The following is a 23244-nucleotide window of genomic DNA, read 5'->3' on the forward strand; positions in this document are numbered from 1 at the left end:
AGCTGGCCTGTCAGTCAATCTTGGAACATAATCCATTTTCACATTTGTATGAATCCCTCAGGGTCGTGACTCTGGATGTCTATAAAGGGCGATTTCTGGGATTGGGAGGTGCTCACACACTGCTCTCTAAACACACAAACAGTTACTGGGCCATGCAGTGACACTGGTGAACAGAGGTGGAGTCCTGGGGCAGACAGTCGTGGGAAGAGGTGGGGGGCAGGAGTGTCCCTGAGAACATCTCTGTACAGGCTCGAAAGGACAATCTGCTGAAGTTGTGTTTGTTAATGGCAAACACTTGTATGTACCAGGCACTGTTTCAAGGGTTTTAAATATACTAAGTCCTTTAACTCTCACACCAATCCTATGAGATAAGAACTATCATTTCCCCATTTTCAGATGAGAAAATAGGCACAGAAAGATCAAGTAACTTGCCCAAAGTTACACAGCTAGTAAACGGCAGGTTTGAGATTTGAACCCAGGCAGTCAGACTCAGGTCCAAGTTCCTAACCAGTACTCTGTGCTGTGGCACCCAACACCTGGGGTATAGCAGTATAGTAGTCCATTTTTGCATTACTACAGAGGAATACCTGAGACTGGGTAATTTATAAAGAAAAGAGGTTCAATTGGCTGACAGTTCTGTAGGCTGTACAGGAAGCTTGGTACCAGAATCTGCTTCTAGTGAGGGCCTCAAGGAGTTTACGATCGTGGCAGAAGGCAAAATGGAAAGCTGATGTATCACACGGTGAGAGCAAGAGCAAGAGAGAGAAGCAAGAGGTGCCACACGCTTGTAAACAACCAGCTCTCACCTGAACTCAGAGTGAGAACCAAGGGGATGGCACTGAGCCACTCATGATGGATCCCTGTGATCCAAACACCTCCCACCAGGCCCCACCTCCAACCCTGGGAATTATGTTTTCACAAGAGGTTTGAGGGAGACAAACATCTAAACCACACCAAGCAGAAAGGCCAAGAATGAGAGGGCAGGTGCTCCAGGGTCTGTCAGACCTCTGTCCCTTCCTGGCCACGTGTAGCAGAAACTACTTTTTGTCCTAATATCTATCTTTCCCCTTCCCGCGGCCATAGGCTTCTGGTCACATGGCAACACAGAATCATGTCTACAAGGACCAGCCTCTTATGCAACTAGATGTACATCTGTGATGACCTTCTGAATAACAGACACAAGTGGAAATGTCCTGAAGTCGCTTCTATAGAAAATTCCTTGAAAGAAGTTGGCAAGCACCCTTTACTCTTTCACTACTTTCCCCCTTCATCTATCCTACTATCTAGACCACACAGATGACGACCGAGTTTTTTCTAAGTTTGGTGAAAAACATCTACCCATACACAATATACTCAGTGAACCCCAGGGAGAATAAATCAAATATACAGGAAAGTCACAGACAAGCTGCTGAAAACCAAAAATTAAGAGAAAACATTAAAAGAAGCCAAAAAAAAAAAAAAAAAAAGACATGATACACACATTGAGCAATAGTAAGATTGACAGATGACTTGTCACCAAGATCTACGGAAGCATGAGATAACAAAATGACATTTTTAAGGCAGTGGAAAAATAAACTTGCCAAACAGAATTCTATTTTCAGGGAAAATAACTTCTAATAATCAAGGTTAATTAAGATATTTTCTGATAAAGAACAGCTAAGAAAATTTGTTGCCAGCAGATCTAGCCAGACTACAAAAATACTAAAGAAAGTTATTTAAGCTGAATAGAATTAATAATAGGTGGAAATTCAAGTCTACGGGAAGAAATTAAGAGCCCTAGAAATGGCACTCTGGGGGAGTAAATAATTCATTTTTTCTTAATTTCTTTTAAAAATGGTTAAAAGCAATAAGAACATTGAATTATGATGTTGTAACATACATAGAAGGAATATACATAATAAGAGAACAAATAATAAGGGAAGTTAATAGAATTTTACTACCATTAGATTCTTACATTTTGCATGAAGTGATTAATTGTAGATTCTAAGAAGACTCTCATAAATTAAGGGTATATACTGTAATTCCCAGAGCAGCCACTAAAACTAAAACAGACACAACAAAAACCTCAAACCAAAAAACCCAGCAGTATAGCTAAAAAGCCAGTTGAGAAAATAATATCTTTTTAAATATTCTATTTACCCACCCCCCCCCACCACCAAAAAGGGCAGGAATAGAATAAAACAAAGAACATATGAGAAAAATAGAAAATAAATAGCAATGAGGTAGACTTAGACCCAATTATATCAATGTTATATTGAATATAAGTAGACTAACACTCCAATTAAAAGGCATAGATTGTCAGACTTTATTAAAAAAAAAAAAAAGACCTAACTATGTGCTCTCTAAAGGAAACACACTCCAGTATAAAGACACATAAAAATGGAAAGTAAGGCCAGGCGTGGTGGCTCACACCTGTAATCCCAGCACTTCAGGAGGCCAAGGCGGGCGGATGACGAGGTGAGGAGTTCGAGACCAGCCTGGCCAATATGGTGAAACCCTGTCTCTACTAAAACTACAAAAATCAGCCAGGTGTGGTGGCGTGCACCTGTAATTCCAGCTACTGGGGCGGCTGAGGCAGGAGAATTGCTTGAACCCAGGAGGAAGAGGTTGCAGTGAGCCAAGATCGTACCACTGCACTCCAGTCTAGGCGACAGAGCAAGACTATCTCAAAAAAAAAAAAAAAAAGGAAAGTAAAAGAATAGGGAAAGATATAGTGCGAAAAAGAAAGCATAAGAAAACTAGTATTCTCTGTTAAAATCAGAAAAGGCAAGACTGAGAACATTATCTGACATAAAAAGGGACACTTAACATGAAAAAGTGAGTAATCCAACAGGAAGCTTTCATAATCCCAAATATGTAGGTGCCTAATAAGAGAGCTTCAAAATACATGAAAGAAAAACTGCCAGCAAGAGAAACAGAAACCATCAGCGAAGAAGCACTTTCTTAGTAACTGACAGAATACATTGACAAAATGAGCTAGTTTATACAATATTTAAATAATGTATTCTTTTCATGTGCACATGAAATAAGTCAATCATTTTAATAGATACAGAAAAATTATTTGGCAAAATTCAATATGCATTCATTATTTTTAAGAAGAAAGAAAAACTCAGCAAACTAAAATAGAAGGTAACACTTACTGCATCTTTTAGGGTATATACAAATAAAAGAACTATGGCTAATATCACACTTAGTGATGAAATAATAAATATTTTCTCCCTAAGAGAACAAAGCAAGGATGTCTACCCGCAGCACTTACATTCAATATTTTACTGGAGGTTCTATATATGCAAAAAGAAAAGTAAAAGAAATAAAAAACATAAAGTGTAGAAAGGAAAATAAAATTTATTATTCATCAATCTACAATTTTATACAAAGAAAATCCAAAGAAACCTAAAATAAAAATTTTGGGAATAGGTAAATTGAGCAAATTATCAGCATACGAAGTCAGTATACAAAAATCAATAGTGTTACTATACACTAGTAATAAGCAACTGGAAATTTAAAAATGTTTTACTGGCATTTATATTATTATCAAAAAACATAAAATAGGATTAAATTTAACAAAAGATATGCAAGATGTCTACACTGAAAACTACAAAACATTACTTGAAGAAATTAAAAACACCCAAATAAATGAAGACATATACCACGTTGATAGATTGGAGTCTCACTATTGTTAATATTTAAGTTCTATTCAAACTGATTTACTCCAGTACTAATTATTTGGGGATGTCTATTGTTTGTAACTAAATCAAATTCTAATTGATAAATTATGTCAGCACGATCAAGTAAGTAGCTCTTATATGTCCTATACATCTCTTATATGTCTGTTATCTTATTTGTTAAAAATGGAAATAATAGAAAAACTGCGTGCATCCAATAGTTTTAGTTGTACTAGTAGAAACAGAAGAAGAAAGAAGAGAAATCGTTGTGTTAAAAGTAATAGAAAATTTTTATTGAGTTCTTGTTATATATGGGACATTATGATGAGCAACTGGTATCTGTCATTTCTTACTTATCACAACCACTGACTCAAGTAGGGTCGACCACCAGCTACTTTTTACAGAAGGAGGTTTAGAGGCTTCACTTTAGGGAACTAACCTAGGAACACTCATCTAGCAACTGGGAAAAATAAGATTCAATCAGGTTTGTCTGACTCTAAATCTGTGCTCTTAAGCCCCAATCCATTTGCTGCTTCTCACAAGAGAGTCTGTGTAAAAGCATTTGACAAGTTGAAAATGCCATGCTAGCATACAAAATTATGGTCAGATCAGCTGCACATGGTGTTGTGTGCCTGTAATCCCAGCTACTCAGGAGGCTGAGGCAGGAGTTCGAGACCAGCCTGGGCAACATAGTAAAATCCCATCTCAAAAGAAAAAAAAGAAAGAAAGAAATTATGTAATTGTTAAACCCATAACTATTATAAATTCTGTAATTTGACAACTTTGAAAACCAGAAATAACTTAGCAATTACAAATTTTCAACTCTGTGTATTTGCATAGATGTCCTAAGCCTGATTTGCCTATTGGCTCTCTGTATTTCGAATATCGCATGGAGGATATTTTAAAAAACAATTATAGGCCGGGTGCAGTGGCTCATGCCTGTAATCCCAGCACTTTGGGAGGCCGAGGCAAGTGGATCACCAGGTCAGGAGATCAAGACGATCCTGGCTAACACGGTGAAACCCTGTCTCTACTAAAAATACAAAAAATTAGCCGGGCATGGTGGCGGGCGCCTGTAGTCCCAGCTACTCGGGAGGCTGAGGAAGGAGAATGGCGTGAACCTGGGATGTGGAACTTGCAGTGAGCAAAGATCGCACCACTGCACTCTAGCCTGGGTGACAGAGCGAGACTGCATTTCAAAAAAAAACAAAATTATGAAATTTGAGACCTAAGGAATACAGATGTGCCATAAACTCCTTATAAAATCAGAACTCTTAAAATAATTCAGATATCAAATTAAGAGCCAAGATGTTTATGCAAGAAACTTTAAGAGAAAATCATAAATGTTTTGGTGTTACAAGCCAATGTGTAATTTTGAGAGCTTTTTAAAAACTATCAGCATACAAAGTCTATATACAAAAATTAAATATAAAATATATAATTTTTTATTTCTTTTATAGAGCTGATTGGTTTTAAATACAAACCTAAAGCCATATTTTTAGGAGAACTTTTTTCATAAGGATGCACAAGGCAACCAGTTCTTACACTGGTAATTCATAAAATCTAACACAATAAGAAATATCTGATGACATTATAAATTTTCAGAACAAAAATTTTAGCCATCAAATTTGAATATTAGTTTTTAATATTCAAGATGCAGGCATAGCCTACTCATCGGCTGATGGAGACCAGATGTTGGTTGATTGGTGGCTCTTAGCTAAAATGCATGTTACAGGTTTGTTGATGCATATATTTTGAAATTTTGAGTCAAAACTCACTTGTAAACATGACAGTGATCACAGAAAGGTTAAATGTTACAAACCTAGTTACAAAAATTAGAGGTAGACCACATGTGAAACAATGTATATTCAGAAGAACACCTGTGTAAGTGATCCCAAACTCAGATACAGTACTATGTGAGCCTGATTCCCCCTTGTAGAAATACAGAAGTCTGAGAGCCAAAGCTAACGCAAAGATGAATAAACACATCCCTGTATTGGAGTTACAGAGTGTAGGGCAGTAGGATGAGTGCTAATAAAAAGACATTTTACAACACGAGATGGAAAAGGCCTTGGGTCATCTGTGGCTGAGATGGCCAGAACAGATTTCATCTTCCCAAAAAAATTCTAAAACTAAACCAAGATTCTCATTCACTCTATTTTCTCCTTTCCCTCCTTCTCTCTCAACATAAATACACGGACAAACATTATATATAAAGAGTTCTCAATTCAGTCTCCAGACCTAGGAACCTCTCTGCTTTGTCCTGTTCCTACATAATGTTATAACTCTAAAAAAAATTATTTGAGCTAGCCTTTGGTAAAGTTTCTCTTTTTATTTGCATGGCTCTTTAAGAGCTTTCACTGGTCAATCTAGTAATAATGATCTCTCAAGGTAAGTGTTTTTAAAAATTCCCCTTATAGAACATGCAACTTAAATTAGTTATGGTGGCAAAGGGTAGAGAATTGGAAAAGGAAATTTAACATTCCTAGGTTCAAGCACATTCATGGATATATTTAACCTCCAAAATATGAAAAGCTATAGATAGGAGAACAAATACAATACTGCTATGTAGAATAATGTAACATAAGTAATAAAAATAATAGTATTTATGAAATGACTAAAGCATTAATATGCTATAACAGAGGAATAATACACAGTCCTAACTGGAAGCTAATAAGCAAATATTTGGATTTACAATATTCCTTGAAGAGTAGAAAATGAAAAACTATTTGGTGACGGTAGCCAAAAAGTGCTAGCAGAAAGATGAACACAGTGATAGCTCTGGTGTGCAATAGCGTAATTCAAATGATACAGACCTAAGATGATGGACATAAGGAAATCTTAGAAACAAGAGCTCCAGAGAAAAGGTCTATTTCAAACACATGGAAACAATGGCAGCAGCCAAGAGATTTAAAATCACTGATTTTAAAACAAGGAGAAAGTTTAGAAAAGGATGAAAGATTAAAGAATTACAACGGAAAATAAACAAAATAGAATTACAAAAGAAACCTACTGAGGGGGAATGCAAAAAAAGTAATTTAGCTAGTTGACTTTCCTTCAAATTTTATATTTGAAACAATATTAATGTGAATATTTCTGCTGAATTATTTATTATGTAAGTAGAAAGAAATCAATACCCTTGAGATACACCCATTATGGAATCAGATATTTAAGACCAAAGAAAAACATTTCTGGAAGATTTTAAATTGCAAGACAATGAAGTCACTGTATGTATTGTCAGAAAGCAATAGAGGTGTCAGAAATTTTTGCAATACTAAAGGAAAATACAGAATAAAGTGACACCGGCATTTTTTGCTGACAGGGTAAAGACAATTCACATCAAAGAAATGATGTGTATAGGCATTTTAAAACTCAACTCAGCATTCTATTGCACTCCAGTCAGAAACCTAGGAGTCCTACTTGATTGTTTTTCTTCTCCTAACCCCCACATCCATCCAATTAGTGGATCTTATAGACACTATCTCCAAAATACACTTCCTTGCAACTCAGCTGCTACCATCCTAGCCAAAGACACAATGATTAATATTTCTCTCCCATTATAATAGTTTTCTCTTATGAGATTCCCTGTCCATCTTACCCCTACAACCAATTCTCCAAACAGCAATAATAATTTTCTTAAAATGTTAATATCATCATGACTTCCAGTAATTCCTAGAATAAAATTTGACCTCCTTTCCATAGGCTACAAGGCCTGTGTGCTCTAAGCCCAGCTCACCAGTCTTACTCCACATGCTTCAGAAGCTGGCCCCACTGGCCTCCATTCAGTTTCCAGAAATAACAAGCCATTCCTCACCTTGATCCTTGCCACATGCCATTTCCACCATCTGGAAGCTTCTGCTCCTACCTGCTTACAGAGCTGACTCCTCCTGATGGCTTAATTTTTGGCATAAGTGTTAGACAGGCAGGCCTCTCCTGATTGCTTCACCCTAGGTACAGATCCCTTTCTTATTCTGTATCACAGTACCCTGCTCGCCCCTTTCATAGCACTTTGTATTTGCAATGAAATTGCTGTGTATTGGTTTCCCTGTTTATCACCTGTTTCCCACCCGGAACAAGACCGTAGGCTTCCTGGAGGAGGAGCCAGGTTGGTTCCCCTCACCATTGCGCCTTGGCATCCAGCACAGTGTCTGAGCTGTGGGAAGTGTGCAGGAAATGTCTGTGTAATAAACGGGTGGATGAATGAATGGTGTTATGGAGAACATATTCCAATAGATTTGCGACACAATAGAGTAGTTAGGAAAAGCAAATTGACGAATATGGATGAGGTTTTGGAAATTACAATGAGGGAATATGAAAGGCGAAATATTAGTCATTGGATGTTTTTATTACGAAATATAAATGAATAATCGCTAGATCAAAATGAAAGTAGAAAATATATTTACTTATTTTGTGATGGGGTCTCGCTTTGTCTCCCAGGCCAGGGTATAGTGGCATAATCATGGCTCTCAGCAGCCTTGAACTCCTGGGTTCAAGAGATCTTACTGCCTCAGCCTCTTGAGTAGCTGAGATTACAAGCACATGCACCACATCCAGTTAGATTGTAATCTTTTCATGGAAATGTGATCTCCCTATGTTGCCCAAGCTTGTCTTGAACTCCTGCCCTCAAGGGACCCTCCTGCTTTAGCCTCCCAAAGTGCTGAGATCACAGGCATTGGGCCGCTGTGCCCAGCTGAAGGTAAAATCGTTTATGAAGTATTCTGCTGCGTAGCTCAGGAAAGCAAAGAGAAGGTAGAATCCTGACTCTCAAAGAGTTCATTCTTGTACAGAGGAGACCAGAAGGACATATTCGAGATAATGAGAGAACAAGTTGAGGCCATTTTTCCCTTCCTGCAAACACTAATGGGATGATTCCAGCCTGGCAGGAAGGGCTGAAGGACCAGCCTAGGCTGTCAACATGAAATCAGTGTGTGCGGCACCAGCTCTAACCATGGCAGAAATTCAGAAGGAAGAACCACTATGATACAGGCAGGTCAGAAAAATCTCATGGGAGAGTTGGCTTTTCCAACTGGGCCTGAAAGAAAGCACAAGAGTTGACTTGGCAGAAGAGGACAAGGAGTGATGTTCAAATCAGAGAAGGGCTTTTGGCCAGTGTTGATGGAAAACTTAATTGGGACCACATTTGTTCTGGTTCTAAGAAAGCAGACAGTTATGCAAGATAAAGAGAAAGGGGAATATCTAGGAAAATCAATTACAGAATCATCAGCTATAAAAGACCCAATAGGATTGCATTTTAAATGTGACTTTGAATTTTTAAGAAAATCCATTTGAGAGAGTAAAAAAATACCTTAAGGACTTTTTCTTGAGCAGAACAGAAAGTCAAAGTTAGATTTAAGACGGGAAAATGAAAAACAACTAGGAAATCATCAGAAGAATGTTAAATCAACTCTCCCTTAATTTGGAATAGATAGAAGGGCAGAAGAGATAAAACTTATTTAAAGGATATAATTATATGAACAAAAATAATTGGCTATTGACAACGGAAATTTAGAGGTTTGGTCAGAAGGTCTGCATTTCCCTCTGGGTCTTCATTTATCTAACCTAGACTGATTAGGAGCAGCCATGCATCAGGCACTGCTTCAAGCTAGTAAGGAAAACATACAACAACAACCAAAAAAACAAGTAAATAGGTATCCTCAGCCAGGGCTACAGGTTATTGAAGCAGGGGAGGGGTGGAGAATGATGGGGGCTGTGTTGGATATTGGAGTCAGGGAGACCTAAGTGACACAAGGGGGGGAGAGAGCCACGTGAGGGTCCCTATGAAGAAGGGGACAGCGTCAGGTGCAAATGCTCCCAGTAGCATTGGATGATGTGAGGTGAATGGTTTTCCCTGGAGGACAATTTCTAAGCCTTTGGCATGTTTGAACAACAGCAAGAAGTCAGAATCTGGAGAAAAAGAAAAGAAGAGAGGAATAAGAAATGAGGTTGGAGATCGTGGAAAACAGTGGGGTGACCCCTCAAAGACCTAGAACCAGAAATACCATTTGACCCAGCAATCCTATTACTGGGTATATACCCAAAGGAATAGAAATCATTCTATTATAAAGATGCATGCATGTGTATGTTCACTGCAGCACTATTCACAATAGCAAAGACACAGAATCCACCCAAAAGCCCATCACTGAAGACAAAGAAAATGTGGTCCATATACATGATGGAATACTATGCAGCCATAAAAAGGAATGAGATCATGTCTTTTGCAGGGGCATGAATGGAGCTTGAAGCCATTGTCCTCAGCAAACTAATGCAGGAACAGAAGACCAAGCACCGCATATTCTCACTTATAAGTGGGAGCTGAACAATGAGAACACGTGGACACAGGGAGGGGAACAACACACAATGGGACCGGGGGCTGAGGGAGGGAAAGCATCAAGATAAATAGCTAATGCATACAGGGCTTAATACCTACGTGATGGGTTGACAGGTGCAGTAAATTGCCACGGCACACGTTTACCTATGTAACAAACCCGCACATCCTACACATTTATCCTGGAACTTAAAATAACATTTTTTAAAAGGTAAAAAATAAACAGAATCTCAGCCCCCATCCCATACCTGCTGAATCAGAATATGCATTTAAACAAGATCACTTAGTGATTTGTATGTACGTTAAAATTCAAAAAGCAAAAAATAAAAGAAGAAATTAGGTTGGAGAGGTAGCCAGGGATATGTTGGTCCAAGACAACACCTTGGATGAGAAATCAGCAGAGATGTGAAAGGCAGGGAATGAAAACATGTCATCTGTGTTTTAGAGGGCGACAGTTTTCTCATCCTCTCCCTCAAAAACGCTCAGCTCCCAGTAGCACCTTTGTATACAAAGTTGTGTAAAACTTGTCGAAAACTGGTGTGTCCTCTCCCTGGCCTTCTCCTTGTCCTCTTAGAGCCAAATCTGTCCACTTCTCCCTATCTCCATTGTCACTCTGTAATGCATTCACCATTAAAGCTCATCTGAAGTACTGTAACAGGCTCCTAACAGCTTTATCTAATTCTTGTCCTCCCTGGATCCATTCTTCCCCCTCAGACACAGTAATTTCTTTCAAGTGCTTAAATTCTTCTCCTCTCCTGCTAAACCCATTCATGATGCCCTTGTCCACACTCTTGGGCCATGTGCAATCCACTTAGCCCACTGCTTAAAAGTCTACCTGAGCCAACTCCTACTTCTCTCTCTAGACTTCTGTCTTCCCTCCATCACATTCTGCAGTACGGCTCTGCTGAACTGCATTTTGTTCCTCAGATTTCTCTGTCGCTCTCTCCCTCCCTAACCTCCCCCTGCTATTCTCTCTTTCAGAAAGACTCTTTCCTCTGCCTGCAGCTCTACTCATTCTTTGGGTTACTACTTAGCCTTCAAGTGTGTTTGAGCTTCATTTCCCTTGGAATGCTTCCTGACTCTCCCTCCAGCCCTCAGTCTAGGTGAGTGGTCCCTCTTAAGACTCTACTTGATTACCCCAGAGGAGCCCTGTCACATCCCTGATCATACTGTCCACGCTGTCTCTCGGGGCCACTATTCCATAAGACCCACGAGGCCGAAGCCGTATGTGTCTCGCTCACTGCTGAATCCCTTGTGATGAACACAATAACTGCTACAAAGTAGGTCATCAATAAATAGTGTGTGAATTAAGTGTTTTACTAAATAAATGATGCCACATTTATATGATAAGAGCAATCATTAATAATTCTTTGGAATAATAATTAACAATATGGAACGTTTACAGCATGTTGTTCAGTTAAAGACGCTCATTACAAAAGTGAATACACAGTCAGATCCGATTTTGGTTTTCTAAAAAGGGCATTAAGAAAGTGACCTCAAAGATGTTCACCTAAAATTTAAAGTGATTTTCTCTTGGGGTTGGAATTCAAGGCATTGTTTTTCCTTTGAGTACATTTGAGCATACATTTCTTTGGTCATCAGGGAAAAAAATGACAAAAATGCTTTAAAGTGCTGTGTCAAGTCATGGACTGTCATGGAAAAGAGGACCCTGGTCAACTGCAATGACGGCGGCCAGTGGTGAACAGAAAGTCCCATGTGAGTGTCCTGGGTCACAGTGGCCAAGGGCATTGCTAAGGGCAGACTATTTGGGAATAGAAAGTGAGGAAGGGACTCTAAACATGACAACTTCTTCATAGAAATTATAATCAAATGTAATTAGGCCAATTTTAAAGAAGAGCAGTGGGAGAATGTCTTAAAACTGGGCTAAATTAACTGAGGAGAGGCGTCACTATCTATCTTCAGCTGCCTTTTATCATTATGATGTCAGGTCACGGCGGATGAAATTAGGTTGGAAAAACAGAGTCAAAGAAGGGTTTATTTAACCAAAACTAATATATGACAAAGCAATTAACAAAACATTCTTCTACTTTCCCAGTCTTCTCTCTGTTCAGTGTTGACTTGGGCCTGGGTCTCTCTGTATGTCCCCTGTCTTAAGGTGGTCAGAGTCAGAGCCTTGACCTGAATAGTTCAGAAGGGCCAGGACTGTATCATATATTTTGGTCCAAGTGAAAAACAAAAATTTCACTTTAGCTTCCCCCATTGTTGTGGTCTAAAGAGGGGTGTGTGTGAGGAGATAATTCCGCTGCAAGAAAAAATGAAAATTATATTTACTACTAGTGTATTTATATTTCTATTATAAAGGATCTTTGCTGCATTTAAGAACCACGATATAGTATGAACGTTCTGTGTTTAGCATGGAGAAGTAAGCTTTTAATAAACAGATCCTCCCACAAACAGCTGTTAAATTGGACAAGAAAAATAATAAAAATAAAAAGCAAAAAACTTCCTCAAGGCTCTGAAAAGTGAACCAAAGCAGGCAGGTTTTGGAAGGGAGTCAAAATACAGAGGCAGCAGCCAGCATGAGGTCAGTTTCGCATTTGGGGGGTTCACACGGCCGGCCGGCTGCCACAGTTATGACAATGGCACAGGGAGATGAGATGACAGCACTGAACCTGCCATTTCAGTCCAGAGGGACCCAGGAAGGGAAACGCCTTTGCAAACTTATAACTGAGGAAATTATGACAGTGAAAGAAATCAGACCTAACCAACTCCATCTTGCTTCTAACCTTCAAGCTATCCTTGTTCATTCCCAGGCATAGGCCAAGCTATAGGAAGGAATTCAGTTCATGGTTTGACTCTGAAATAAAATCGATAATAGCCCTTTCCCAAAAAGACCCCTTCTTGCCTGGGGATCAGTCTGCCTTTGCAGTGCTAACAAATTAGCTACAAGATTAGAAATTACATTTTAGGGGGTCATGAAGCCTCTGGCTCCAAGAGTCCGAACCTCCCCAAATTGCTCTTGGGGATAACATCACTACTGTAAAACAAGATCAGTGCTTGAGATATTCTGCAGCCCCTACACTTGATGGATCAGCTGACACCACCCAGACCTGTAATCTGGCTCAACCAGTTCTGCCATCCCACCCAGGAACAGAAGACAGCAAGAAAAACTCACTTTGACCCCCTATGATTCCATCTCCAACCTGGCCAGTCAGCACTCCCCACTTCCCGAGCCCCTATCCGCCAAATTATCTTTAAAAACTCTGATCCCCAAAATATCAGGGATACTGAATTGAGTGTTAATAAAACTCCTGTCTCCCACACAGTAATTACTCTGTGTGAATTACTCTTTCTCCATTGCAATTCCCCTGTCTTGATAAGTCAGCTCTGTCTGGGCAGTGGGCAGGGTGAACCCACTGGGCAGCCTGGAGAAGGCACACCACGAGGAGGGAGGGAGGGTTCTGGGCAGGGAGACAGACAAAGAAGGGGCCCCCAATTCTGAATATGAACTCTCCCAGAGTCTCTGGATGACCCTACGCCACCCTTAAAATGGGCACTGAAAGTAACCAAATGAGATGCCTGCACCCTGTGGGCAACATGAGTTTGCAATGAGTCTAGCCCGTAAGATTCGCACATTTACTTCCGTGAACATTGGTTCATCCATCTTTGTGATATGGGGAGTTTCCTCGTCTATAAAATGTTATTGCCAGAACAGTTTTGAGATATTTACTCATTCATTCATTCAACAAATGTCTTGTATGTTTCTACAAGCCAGATGCTTTAAGGGATATAGAAGTGTTTAGCATCCCTGTCCTCAGCGAGCCCGGAGCCCCATGAGGGACAAAGCGTGTACCTCCAGAGAGCTACCACGTGAAGTAAAACTTGATCAGGGAGGAATTGGTGCAGCAGAAAGAACATGAACTTCAGGCTCAAACAAACCTGTTTAGAGCCGCAGGAATTATCTGTCAAATGGCATAATAATATCTATCTTGTACAGCTGTTGTGCTGATTAAATGGTGACATTTATTAATTACTTAATCTCTTCGAGGTACTGGTCTAAGCACTGCATATTCACAGCTCCATTAATCCTTATAATGACCCCTTTAGGTAGGCACTAATCCTACCCTCGCTCGATACATGGGGAAAATGAGGGGTCGAAAATTTAAGAAAATTGTTCAAGGTCACTAGGGAGTAAGTAATCAAACAGGTTCAAACTCAGCAAAGTCTACTCAAGCCTCAGCTGTTAACTGCTAAGTTATGCTGAATAATAATGTCAAAGTGCTGGCCGGGCGTGGTGGCTCACGCCTGTAATCCCAGCACTTTGGCAGGCCGAGGCGGACGGATCACCTGAGGTCAGGAGTTTGAGACCAGCCTGGCCAACATGGAGAAACCCCATCTCTACTAAAAATACAAAAAACAGCTGGGTGTGGTGGTGGGTGCCTGTAATCCCATCTACTCAGGAGGCTGAGGCAGGAGAATCACTTGAACCCGGGAGGCAGAGGTTGCAGTGAGCCAAGATCACGCCACTGCACTCCAGCCTGGGTGACAAAGTGAGACTCCATCTCAAGCAATAATAATGATGTCAAAGTGCCAAAGACAGTGCTTAACACATAGGAGGCACTCAACAAATGACAGATGGTATCAGTACTGTTACAGGTACTGCCGATGCTGTTGTTATTACTGTGAGGCTTAAGAAAGAAACCATCGTTGAAGTTCAAGACCTATGCCTGCAGTTTTAAAACTAAAATGTTGTAAGAATGCTAAATAATTGTCACGTACAGATCTGGACACACGCCTCTAGAAATAAAAATTTATGTTTATCTCTTAGGTATATCCTATTTCTTTTTTAGAAGAAAACCATCAAGGTATCACTATTTAAGTATTCAGTCGTTCATCAAACTGTAACTTCTGACTGCCCTCTGCCAGCGCTAAAGTGGGCGTCAGAACCATTTTCAAAGGGGAAAGAAAGCTAATGTGGAAAGAGGGTCCTGGTCATTCACTGAAAGTTAGTGCAGTCATTTTCCCCAGCGCTAATGAAAAAAAGCAGGCAACTAAAATTCCTTGCTGCATCTGCATTTTTATTTAAACAATCTCAGAGAAACTGTGCTATAAAAAAAAAAAAAAAAAAAAGGAAGAGGAAAAAGAAAAATTAATTCAGTTTTAAAGCAAAATTAATGAGTGTGTACCAAACACAAAAATAAAATTTTGGATGGGCACGGTGGCTCACGCCTGTAATCCCAGTACTTTGGGAGGCCAAGCCGGGCAGATCACCTGAGGTCAGGAGTTCAAGACCAGCCTGGCCAAATGGTGAAACCCCGTCTCTACTAAAAATACAAAAATTAGACAGGTGTGGTGGTGGGAGCCTGTAATGCTAGCTACTTGGGAGGCTGAAGCAGGAGAATCACTTGAATCTGGGAAGTGGAGGTTACAGTGAGCCCAGATCGTGCCATTGGACTCCAGCCTGGGCAACAAGAGTGAAACGCTGTTTCAAAAATAAAATAAAGTTTTACTCACACTTAATAAATCTTAATACCCTGCTTTGATTCTAAAAGGTGAAACTATATACTACTTCAAGGATCTCAGCTGCTATGATTCGTAAATGAAGTGGTGATTTAGGGATAATGCCAAATTTCGAAAGAACAAGAACAGCATTTATTCAGGACTGTTAATTTTATGAGGGTATGTTACACGTTTCTTACGTAAATACATGCAGTTTCGTATGGTCCTAAGAGAGTGCTTTCACCAAGATTATACATGTTAGGATGCTGGAAAAAAAAAAAAAAAAAAAAAACTAAATCCCAAAACTATAACACTCCTAAATCCTGACTGGGTAACAAGCCCAGTTTTTGAACAATACACATTATCTGAGAGGCAACTTTTATGACATGTCTTGCTATTGTCTGCAAATCCCTTTAAGATGAAAAGCATTACCACTGAAATTTGAGTTCAACAAAAGGATTTATATAGCTAGGTTACCCAAGGCTATAAAATGGAAAAAAAAAAAAAAAAAAAAAAGTTTGGTAAACCCTTGGAGCTTGTTGCAGTGGAATTTAACCTACAGGACCTGTGGGCCAGCATAAAGATTTAGACCCCAGACATTCCCTAGTCACTTAGAGGTTATGAAGCTTTTCTCTATAAACATGACTTGAAACATCATGGATTTATTGACTCAGGAAGCAGCTTTTAAACTGATATATCTGAATTAAAGACTTTCAAGAACAGAGTCCCTTAAAGGTAGTAGTCAACCTCCATCCTTTTTACCAAAGGAAACAAAGGGTGGAAGAGATAAAATTATGTGACTTACCCAAGGTTAGATGACTAATTAATAACAATCATCATAATAGCTAACATTTACTCAGCACCTACTATTTGCAAAGCACAGTGCTAAGGGCTTTCCCCATCCTTCACACGTACTTTAAAAATGTATACTAGTGTTACTCCATTTTATAAATTAAAACATGAGCCTCAAAGAAGCCAAGACCTTGTCAAAAGAGGTAGGTCCGGATTTCAAACCTAAGTAGTGTGACCCCAAACCACACGCACAACCACTCCACTCTACTGCCTCGTCACGGGGCCTGGACTCAAATCTCCTGACCTCCAGGCCAGAGAGAGACACCAACTCTCCATCCTTGGCTATGACAGTTTCCAGATTATAAGATCGTTGATGTCTGATAGCAAAATCCAACATTGCAATCTAATAGTTACAGGACTGGAAGATGTGAGTCCCCTCTCTCGTAACACTTGACTTCATAATTACAGGGTAAGAGCAGTTCATACAAAATCTATGTATTCCATAATCGTATCCATAGGAATAGTGCGAGAAAATATCTTTAATGTTTTTAAAATGCATTGGATAAAATGATATGTTTTCAAAATAGTGCATGAAACCCCATATTCTCACTTTGGTCTCTGATTGCCATATGCCTTCCATAATAGGTAGGTGCTAGGAAGGTGGTTCCATTTGACCAGGTGTGCTCTCCAGGAGGGGATGGTCATGCTGCAGAGCCAATGGATGTCCTTTATTGCTGGAGGCTTTCATCACTATTGACTTCTTCTTATTCTTTATTAATTTATGGGTATTCTATTCAAATTCCCAGTGGAGGGGAGATGGAATTAAGATACCGATAATGGCTAGACAGTAGTATTCAGACTGTATTTATACATGTATCTAAATATATTCATATATTTAAATATACGTATTTAAATACCAATATGCAGTAATCCTAAGTATATATAATTAGACAACTTCAGAATTAAAATGCATTTAGTTTAGAAGTTAAGGATTTCAAAGTTCTAAACCAAATACAAACACAATAAATTCTTAAGCAGTAATGCCAGGTTCTAAGTGCTTATCTTTGTCATTGCTGTTATTCAATTAGGTGGATATTAGAAAACATTCACGATGTTTCACTTTTATCTCTTATCATCCCCACTGTAACCAGAATCCGAAGCTACACTTTCCCAACATGAACCTAGTAAAAGCTCAGCAGAAATTCAGGAGAAATACAGAAACTGTTGATGAAGGATAGAAATCTCCGCGTAGAAGGGCAGACATGTCCTGAAGGAGCGCAGCTGTGAAGGTGACTGCAGCTGGCTGTCGGGCTGCCGGATTTGGAACTTTGGGAAGGAGCAGGAGTCACAGAGACAGTACCCAGGAAGGATGCTCAACCTCTACGGGCCTGCCCAGGTCAGATGGAAAAAGGTCCCTTGAAGGAAGCAAGATGGAGATGAAAAGGACGGAAAAGAGAAAGGATGCGGATGTGTGCTGTTGAGAGATCTATCCAGAGGGAAAACCCAGTTTTAACAGCTTTCCGGCCTGGGAGGAATCGTTACAAAAGGACTTCACTTGCTTACCAAAAATAACAACTTCTCACTCTTTCCAGATTTAAGAAAGCAAACAGCAGAGGCATTGAGAAGTTTTCTTTGTGTGCATTTTACTTATGATGATAGTTACGAAGATAATCTTTAAAAAAACATAATGGGATTTCCTTTAAAGAATATATTCAGAGATGGGATAGGACAGTAGTTGGGAGCACTGGAGCTGATTTCTGGGTTGGGTTTCCATTTATGGCTATGTAACCTCAGGCAAGTTATTGATCCTCTTGTGTCTCAGTTTTCTAATGTGTTAAATGGAAATATTAACAGTGTGTGCTTCCTAGCACAACAGTGAGAATCAAATTAGTTAGCAGACATAGTGAGTGATATCTAAATGTTGACTTCTATTATTAAATTATTTACCAAATATTAATCCCTCCTGCTAACATAAAACACAATCCGTAGGAAAGATGTTGGAATTAGGTATGGCAACAAGATGAATAAAATACATTTCCTTTCCTCAAAGAATGACACAGGGAAGCAGGGCAGACAAAATCAATAAAAACCTACAATGGAGAAACTGAAAAGGAGGCAGGCAAGGATCAGGGCTGGCTCTGAACCCCAGGACGTTCTGTGAATTTGAGGCTCTGCTCACACTAGCTCTCGGCATGTCTGATGTGAGAAACATCCTGGAGACACGGGCTGTTTTTATTTTTTATTTTCTTTTTGAGACAGAATCTTGCTCTGTCACCCACGCTGGAGTACAGTGGCACGATCTCAGCTCACTGCAACTTCTGCCTCCCGGTTTGAAGCAATTCTTGTGCCTCAGCCTCAGAGTAGCTGGGATTACAGGAGTGCACCACCACGCCTGGCTAAATTTTGTATTTTTAATAGAGACGGGGTTTCACCATATTGGCCAGGCCGGTCTCAAACTCCTGGCCTGGAGTGATCTGCCCACCTCAGTCTCCCAAAGTGCTGGGATTACACGCATAAGCCACCACACCTGCTGACACAGGCTCTTTTTAAAGTGCAAAGTGTTCTATAAATATGAGTTAATGCCAATTCACAAAAGCAAGCACTGTAAGGATTGGCCAGTGAGAGAGGCTGTTTTAAAAATGCCAGTCACCAGGTATGAGCTCCTGCTAAGAGGCTGCCACACATTCCAGCAAATTCTTCTAAACTCTAATGAAAGCCTGCTTTTCCCTGCTCAGTCTTCAATGAAGATAAACCTTTGAATAAAAGTCTTCATAATGGAAAACTCATCTTCATCTTGTCAGTTCCAGAGCCTCGCATTTTCTCTAGGCTTTATCTAGGCAGCGTGGAGGGGCTGGTGCGCCACTGCATAAAGGAGAAGGGCTCCCAGATCGGCATCCAGGGTTTAAATTACTACCTGAAGGCCCATGTCTCTGTGTTTAGATGAGCCCAGGCTTCTTCTGGATGCACAGAGCCACAGCCTAGCTAACATCTCCATGTGACTATCATGAGGGTCTCTCACAAGGGTTCCAACATAGAACACTTCCCCATTTTTCTGTTTCTCCATGAGCGGCACAACCCACTGCAAAGCCCCAGATTCGCTGCTTCACCCTCCCTCACCTTCTACCACCTTGCTCCTTCTCAGGCCTCCTCCATTCTCTTTCCAAAGTTCTTCCAAATCCATCTGCCTCTCTTTTTCAAATTCTACCCTTCCATTCCTAGCAGCCTATATCTATTTCTTGGACTTCTACAACTGTCCCCAAACTTTTCTCCTTATTCTCACTCTTGTCTCTCCCTAATTTATGTTCAACATTGTTCCAGAATGAAAAGTTCAAATTCCCCTGCCTATCAATGGTTTAATAGGTATCATTATTAGGAAAACAATAGTGATGAAACAGCTACTGCGTATTCAGCACTTAGCCAGGCACTGTACTAGGCACTTTATCTGTCTCACCTCATTTAATCCTTCCACTGATCCCAGAACATAGACACAATCATCACCCTATTTTACAGATTAAAATCACCAAGATGCAGGGAGGTATAAAACCACATGCCCATGGGAAAAAGCTGGTAAGTAAATAGTGGAGCTGGCCTTCAAACCTCCCCCTCCGACTCCCTCCCTCTAGGATGAAGATGAAAGGCCTCGCGGGGCTCACCCAGCCCTGCAAGCCTTGCCCTGCCTGCTTCCACCTGCTATCACCATGATTCTTCTCATCCTCTTAGCTTAGTCATGCCCTCAGCTGTGCTATCTCCTCCCTCTCCTCTCTTAGGGTCTTTGTACATGGGAGTCTCTCCCGGCTCTCCAAGGCCAGGCACATCCCTTCCGTGCATCTTCAAGGCACCTATTCCTGCATGTGACGACATACTTACCTGTATGTGCACTATTGGAGGGGCCATCTCAGCCTTCCTTAGCATGATATCCTAGCTCCTAGCACGGTGCCTGGTATACATGAAGTGCTCAGCAAAACATTAACAACTAGGAAATTGTAGTATGAGTGCAAGCAAAATTCCTAGCTTTTAGTTCAAGGGCCATTGTTTATTACTAGTGTGACTTTGTGCCAATTACCCCCATCCAAACTTCCAGAGGCCTGATTGTAACTTTCAGGTAACAATCCCAGCAATAATAAGAAAGCATGTTGGAGTTCTTAAAAGCACTTGCACAAAGATTCCATTCGGTCCCAGAATGACCCTGAAGGCTGCCCTGGACTAAACACTAAACGGCAAGGCCTTCGGTCAGAGTTAAGTGACAACTGACGAATCGAGGGTGTGACAGAGCTTTAAGAACTGCAAAGTGCTCTATGTGAGCGAAGACTGGTGCTGCTTGCTCAGTCATCAGCCTTCAGCAATGTTTCCAGGGTTTCACATTTGTTTAAGGGAGCTGAGCCTGCACTGCAAAATAAGGAGAGGGTGAAGAGCAGGGCTCGCCAAACACATTTAACTCATCGCCAGCACACAGTGAGACAGTGGGATGGCCGGGTAGGCCACAGGCATCTCACCCCAGCCCCGACTCTGGCCCCTGCTCTGCCCAAGTGAGCAGGAAGACAAGAACCTGCCCTTCTTTAGTTGATGTTCACTTCTCCGAAATACTAGATTATGAGGTACTGCCCATCACAGGGGCAGCTCCTGGAGAGCCCAAGCCCTTAGGTTATCTGGGAAGCCAGTGGCCTCTTACCAACACCCTCCTGTACCACCGCCCACCTCCTGTCTCTCAGCCTTGGGTAGTCTAAGGTAATTGTGAACACAGAGAGGCATCCTTAGGCACTCAGGCTCTACACCTAATCTCTGCAGATGTGACTCTATGTAGCTTTCAATGTTACTTCTGCGGATCAGAAGCTTACATACTGGTTCTAAAAAACAATCTAATGTCATGTTATTCTTACAAAATTAACAATTTAAAATAATCCCTTCCATAACATCCCTGAAAGCAGAAATGGGAACAAGCCTTCCTCAAATTACAAAACAATCTTGTGAACACCAGCTTGAGGGCTGTGAGTATCTGCCTGCTTCTTCAGGTAAAACCATGCCAGCGGTAAAGCTGCTTTTTAAAATAAAAGTAGCCCTAACAATGTGGTTATTCAGGTGAGTTGAATTTTCTAAGACATTATGAAGCTGATTTAAAAGCAGAAGTAGATGAACTTTATGTTGAATTTTTCAATGTAAACTCGTATCAAAAATGAAACAAAATAGAACTCTTAAGTAAATTGTCACCATGAGAAAGAGATTTTATTTTATCATAGCTATTCATTTTCAATGTATAAATAAAATCACAGAAAGTCCTAGATTATGTCTAATATTCAAATAATTTTCAAGCTATGCTAGCTTAGAGCTAAAAAGGGGGACTACCTTCTATGTTTTATAAATCAAACAAAACAGGAAGTTCTCTGGCGTCGAGTTTTGCAGAAACAAAGTATAAGGCTGATCAAATTCGCTTATAATTGAAAAAGAAAAACAAAAGTTCTTTCTGGAGTAATAAATAGTAACTACCTTCTGGACACTGGCAGGTGAATCCACTGAGACTGGAAATGCACGTTGCTCCATTTCTGCATGGGTCTAGGATGCAGTAATCAATCTTGGACTGGCAAAGCTCTCCAGTATAACCTGAGTAAAACAAAATGTACATTTTATAAAATAAGCTATTCCAGATCTACCATGAGCCACTCTAGGAATTGATGGATTCAACTGGTACCTGCCCAATGAAGGCAGCGGCAGCCTTCAGCTAAGCTGCTCCTAGATCTCTTTTTACAAACGATGGTAGTTTAGAAATAATCATAGCAGTTTAGAATCATCGTTCAAAAATCATTTACTCTGCAAAAATCCCTATTGAAAGGAGACCACATGTCTTCAGCATTAGGTCTGTGTTTCATCTTGAAATACCAGTCAGAACCTTCAGAAGCTGAGACTGAATGTCACGTTGATAGCTTCCTTCTGACATAGGAATTTGCGGTGTTCAGCTTGATCTGACTGAGATAATGCCACATTCCCTAGGCCATCACAATGCCTACATAAAAAGCATCCGGAAAATGTCTAGGTATTAGCAGTTTTCATGTATAATATTTTGGAGCTAGAATAACCCACCTGTGTTAATTCTGTACCCTCTCCCCCCACTTTCAAGATAAAGAGATTGAGGCACACAGAACACTAAGCACATTAATATATTTTATTAATACTTATTTAATTCACAAATCCAACTAAATTCTCTGTGAAACAAGGCTCTCATGGTGATTTTGTTGGACTGTAAAATAACTACATGCATGTGGTGAGGAAATAAGGACGTAAATCTATTGGAACACCTGTGCAGTCAAAAAGCTTTAAATACATTCCAGAATTTTGTTTATTAATTTTAAAAACAAATCCCCTGGAGAGAAAAGTTTAAAAACTAAAATGCTAATAAATTTCTCATCATAAAGTGGAACACGGTAAAGAAAGCTTGGAAAATTTAAGACATTAAACAGAAAAAGAAAAAAATGTGCCCTTGGTTATGTTATTTGAGTGACAGGACCATCAGTACTGTAGAGATAACTCCTATCAAAAATTTTTAGTCATAGATATTTTCCACACAATCATGATCATACTGTAACACTTTATTTATTTCTAGGATAGTTTCAACTACATAAAAACTTGTCTTTCTGAATTATTAGTTTTGAAAGACTGCCATTAGCACTTGAATCTGAGATTTACAAAAAAAAAAAAGATCCAGTGATATTAGAAAAGAGATGATTCACCTGACCTTCAATTACCTGCCGAATAGATTGTAAATTACAGACTGGGAATGGGGAGGCATTCATTTGCAATCCTACTCACAGGCACTCAAGCAGTGTAGGAGATTCTAGCTAATTCATGGTATGAGAAGACGAGTAAGACAAGCGCATGAACTAAAAATCCAAACACCAGGAAAAAAGGCTATTTCAAAATTCCAGAACAGATTAAATAAAAGCTGTAAATTCAAAATAAGGGAGAGTGAATTGTTTCTAAGAGGAATGCTGCGAATAACTTTTTGGCTGAAAA

At 40.0% G+C, this 23244-nt stretch overlaps 1 protein-coding gene across 1 annotated transcript in view; it reads right to left on the bottom strand.

Annotated features, from left to right (window-relative positions):
• DNER (delta/notch like EGF repeat containing) overlaps positions 1-23244 on the bottom strand; it is a 363927-nt gene that overhangs the window by 99499 nt on the left and 241184 nt on the right. Inside the window, exon 7 of the mRNA XM_015111281.3 lies at positions 21724-21837. Coding sequence (XP_014966767.3) covers positions 21724-21837 — 114 coding nt within the window. The remainder of the gene's footprint in view (positions 1-21723; positions 21838-23244) is intronic.

This window comes from Macaca mulatta, chromosome 12 (genome assembly GCF_049350105.2).
Source record: "Macaca mulatta isolate MMU2019108-1 chromosome 12, T2T-MMU8v2.0, whole genome shotgun sequence".
NCBI lineage: Eukaryota > Metazoa > Chordata > Mammalia > Primates > Cercopithecidae > Macaca > Macaca mulatta.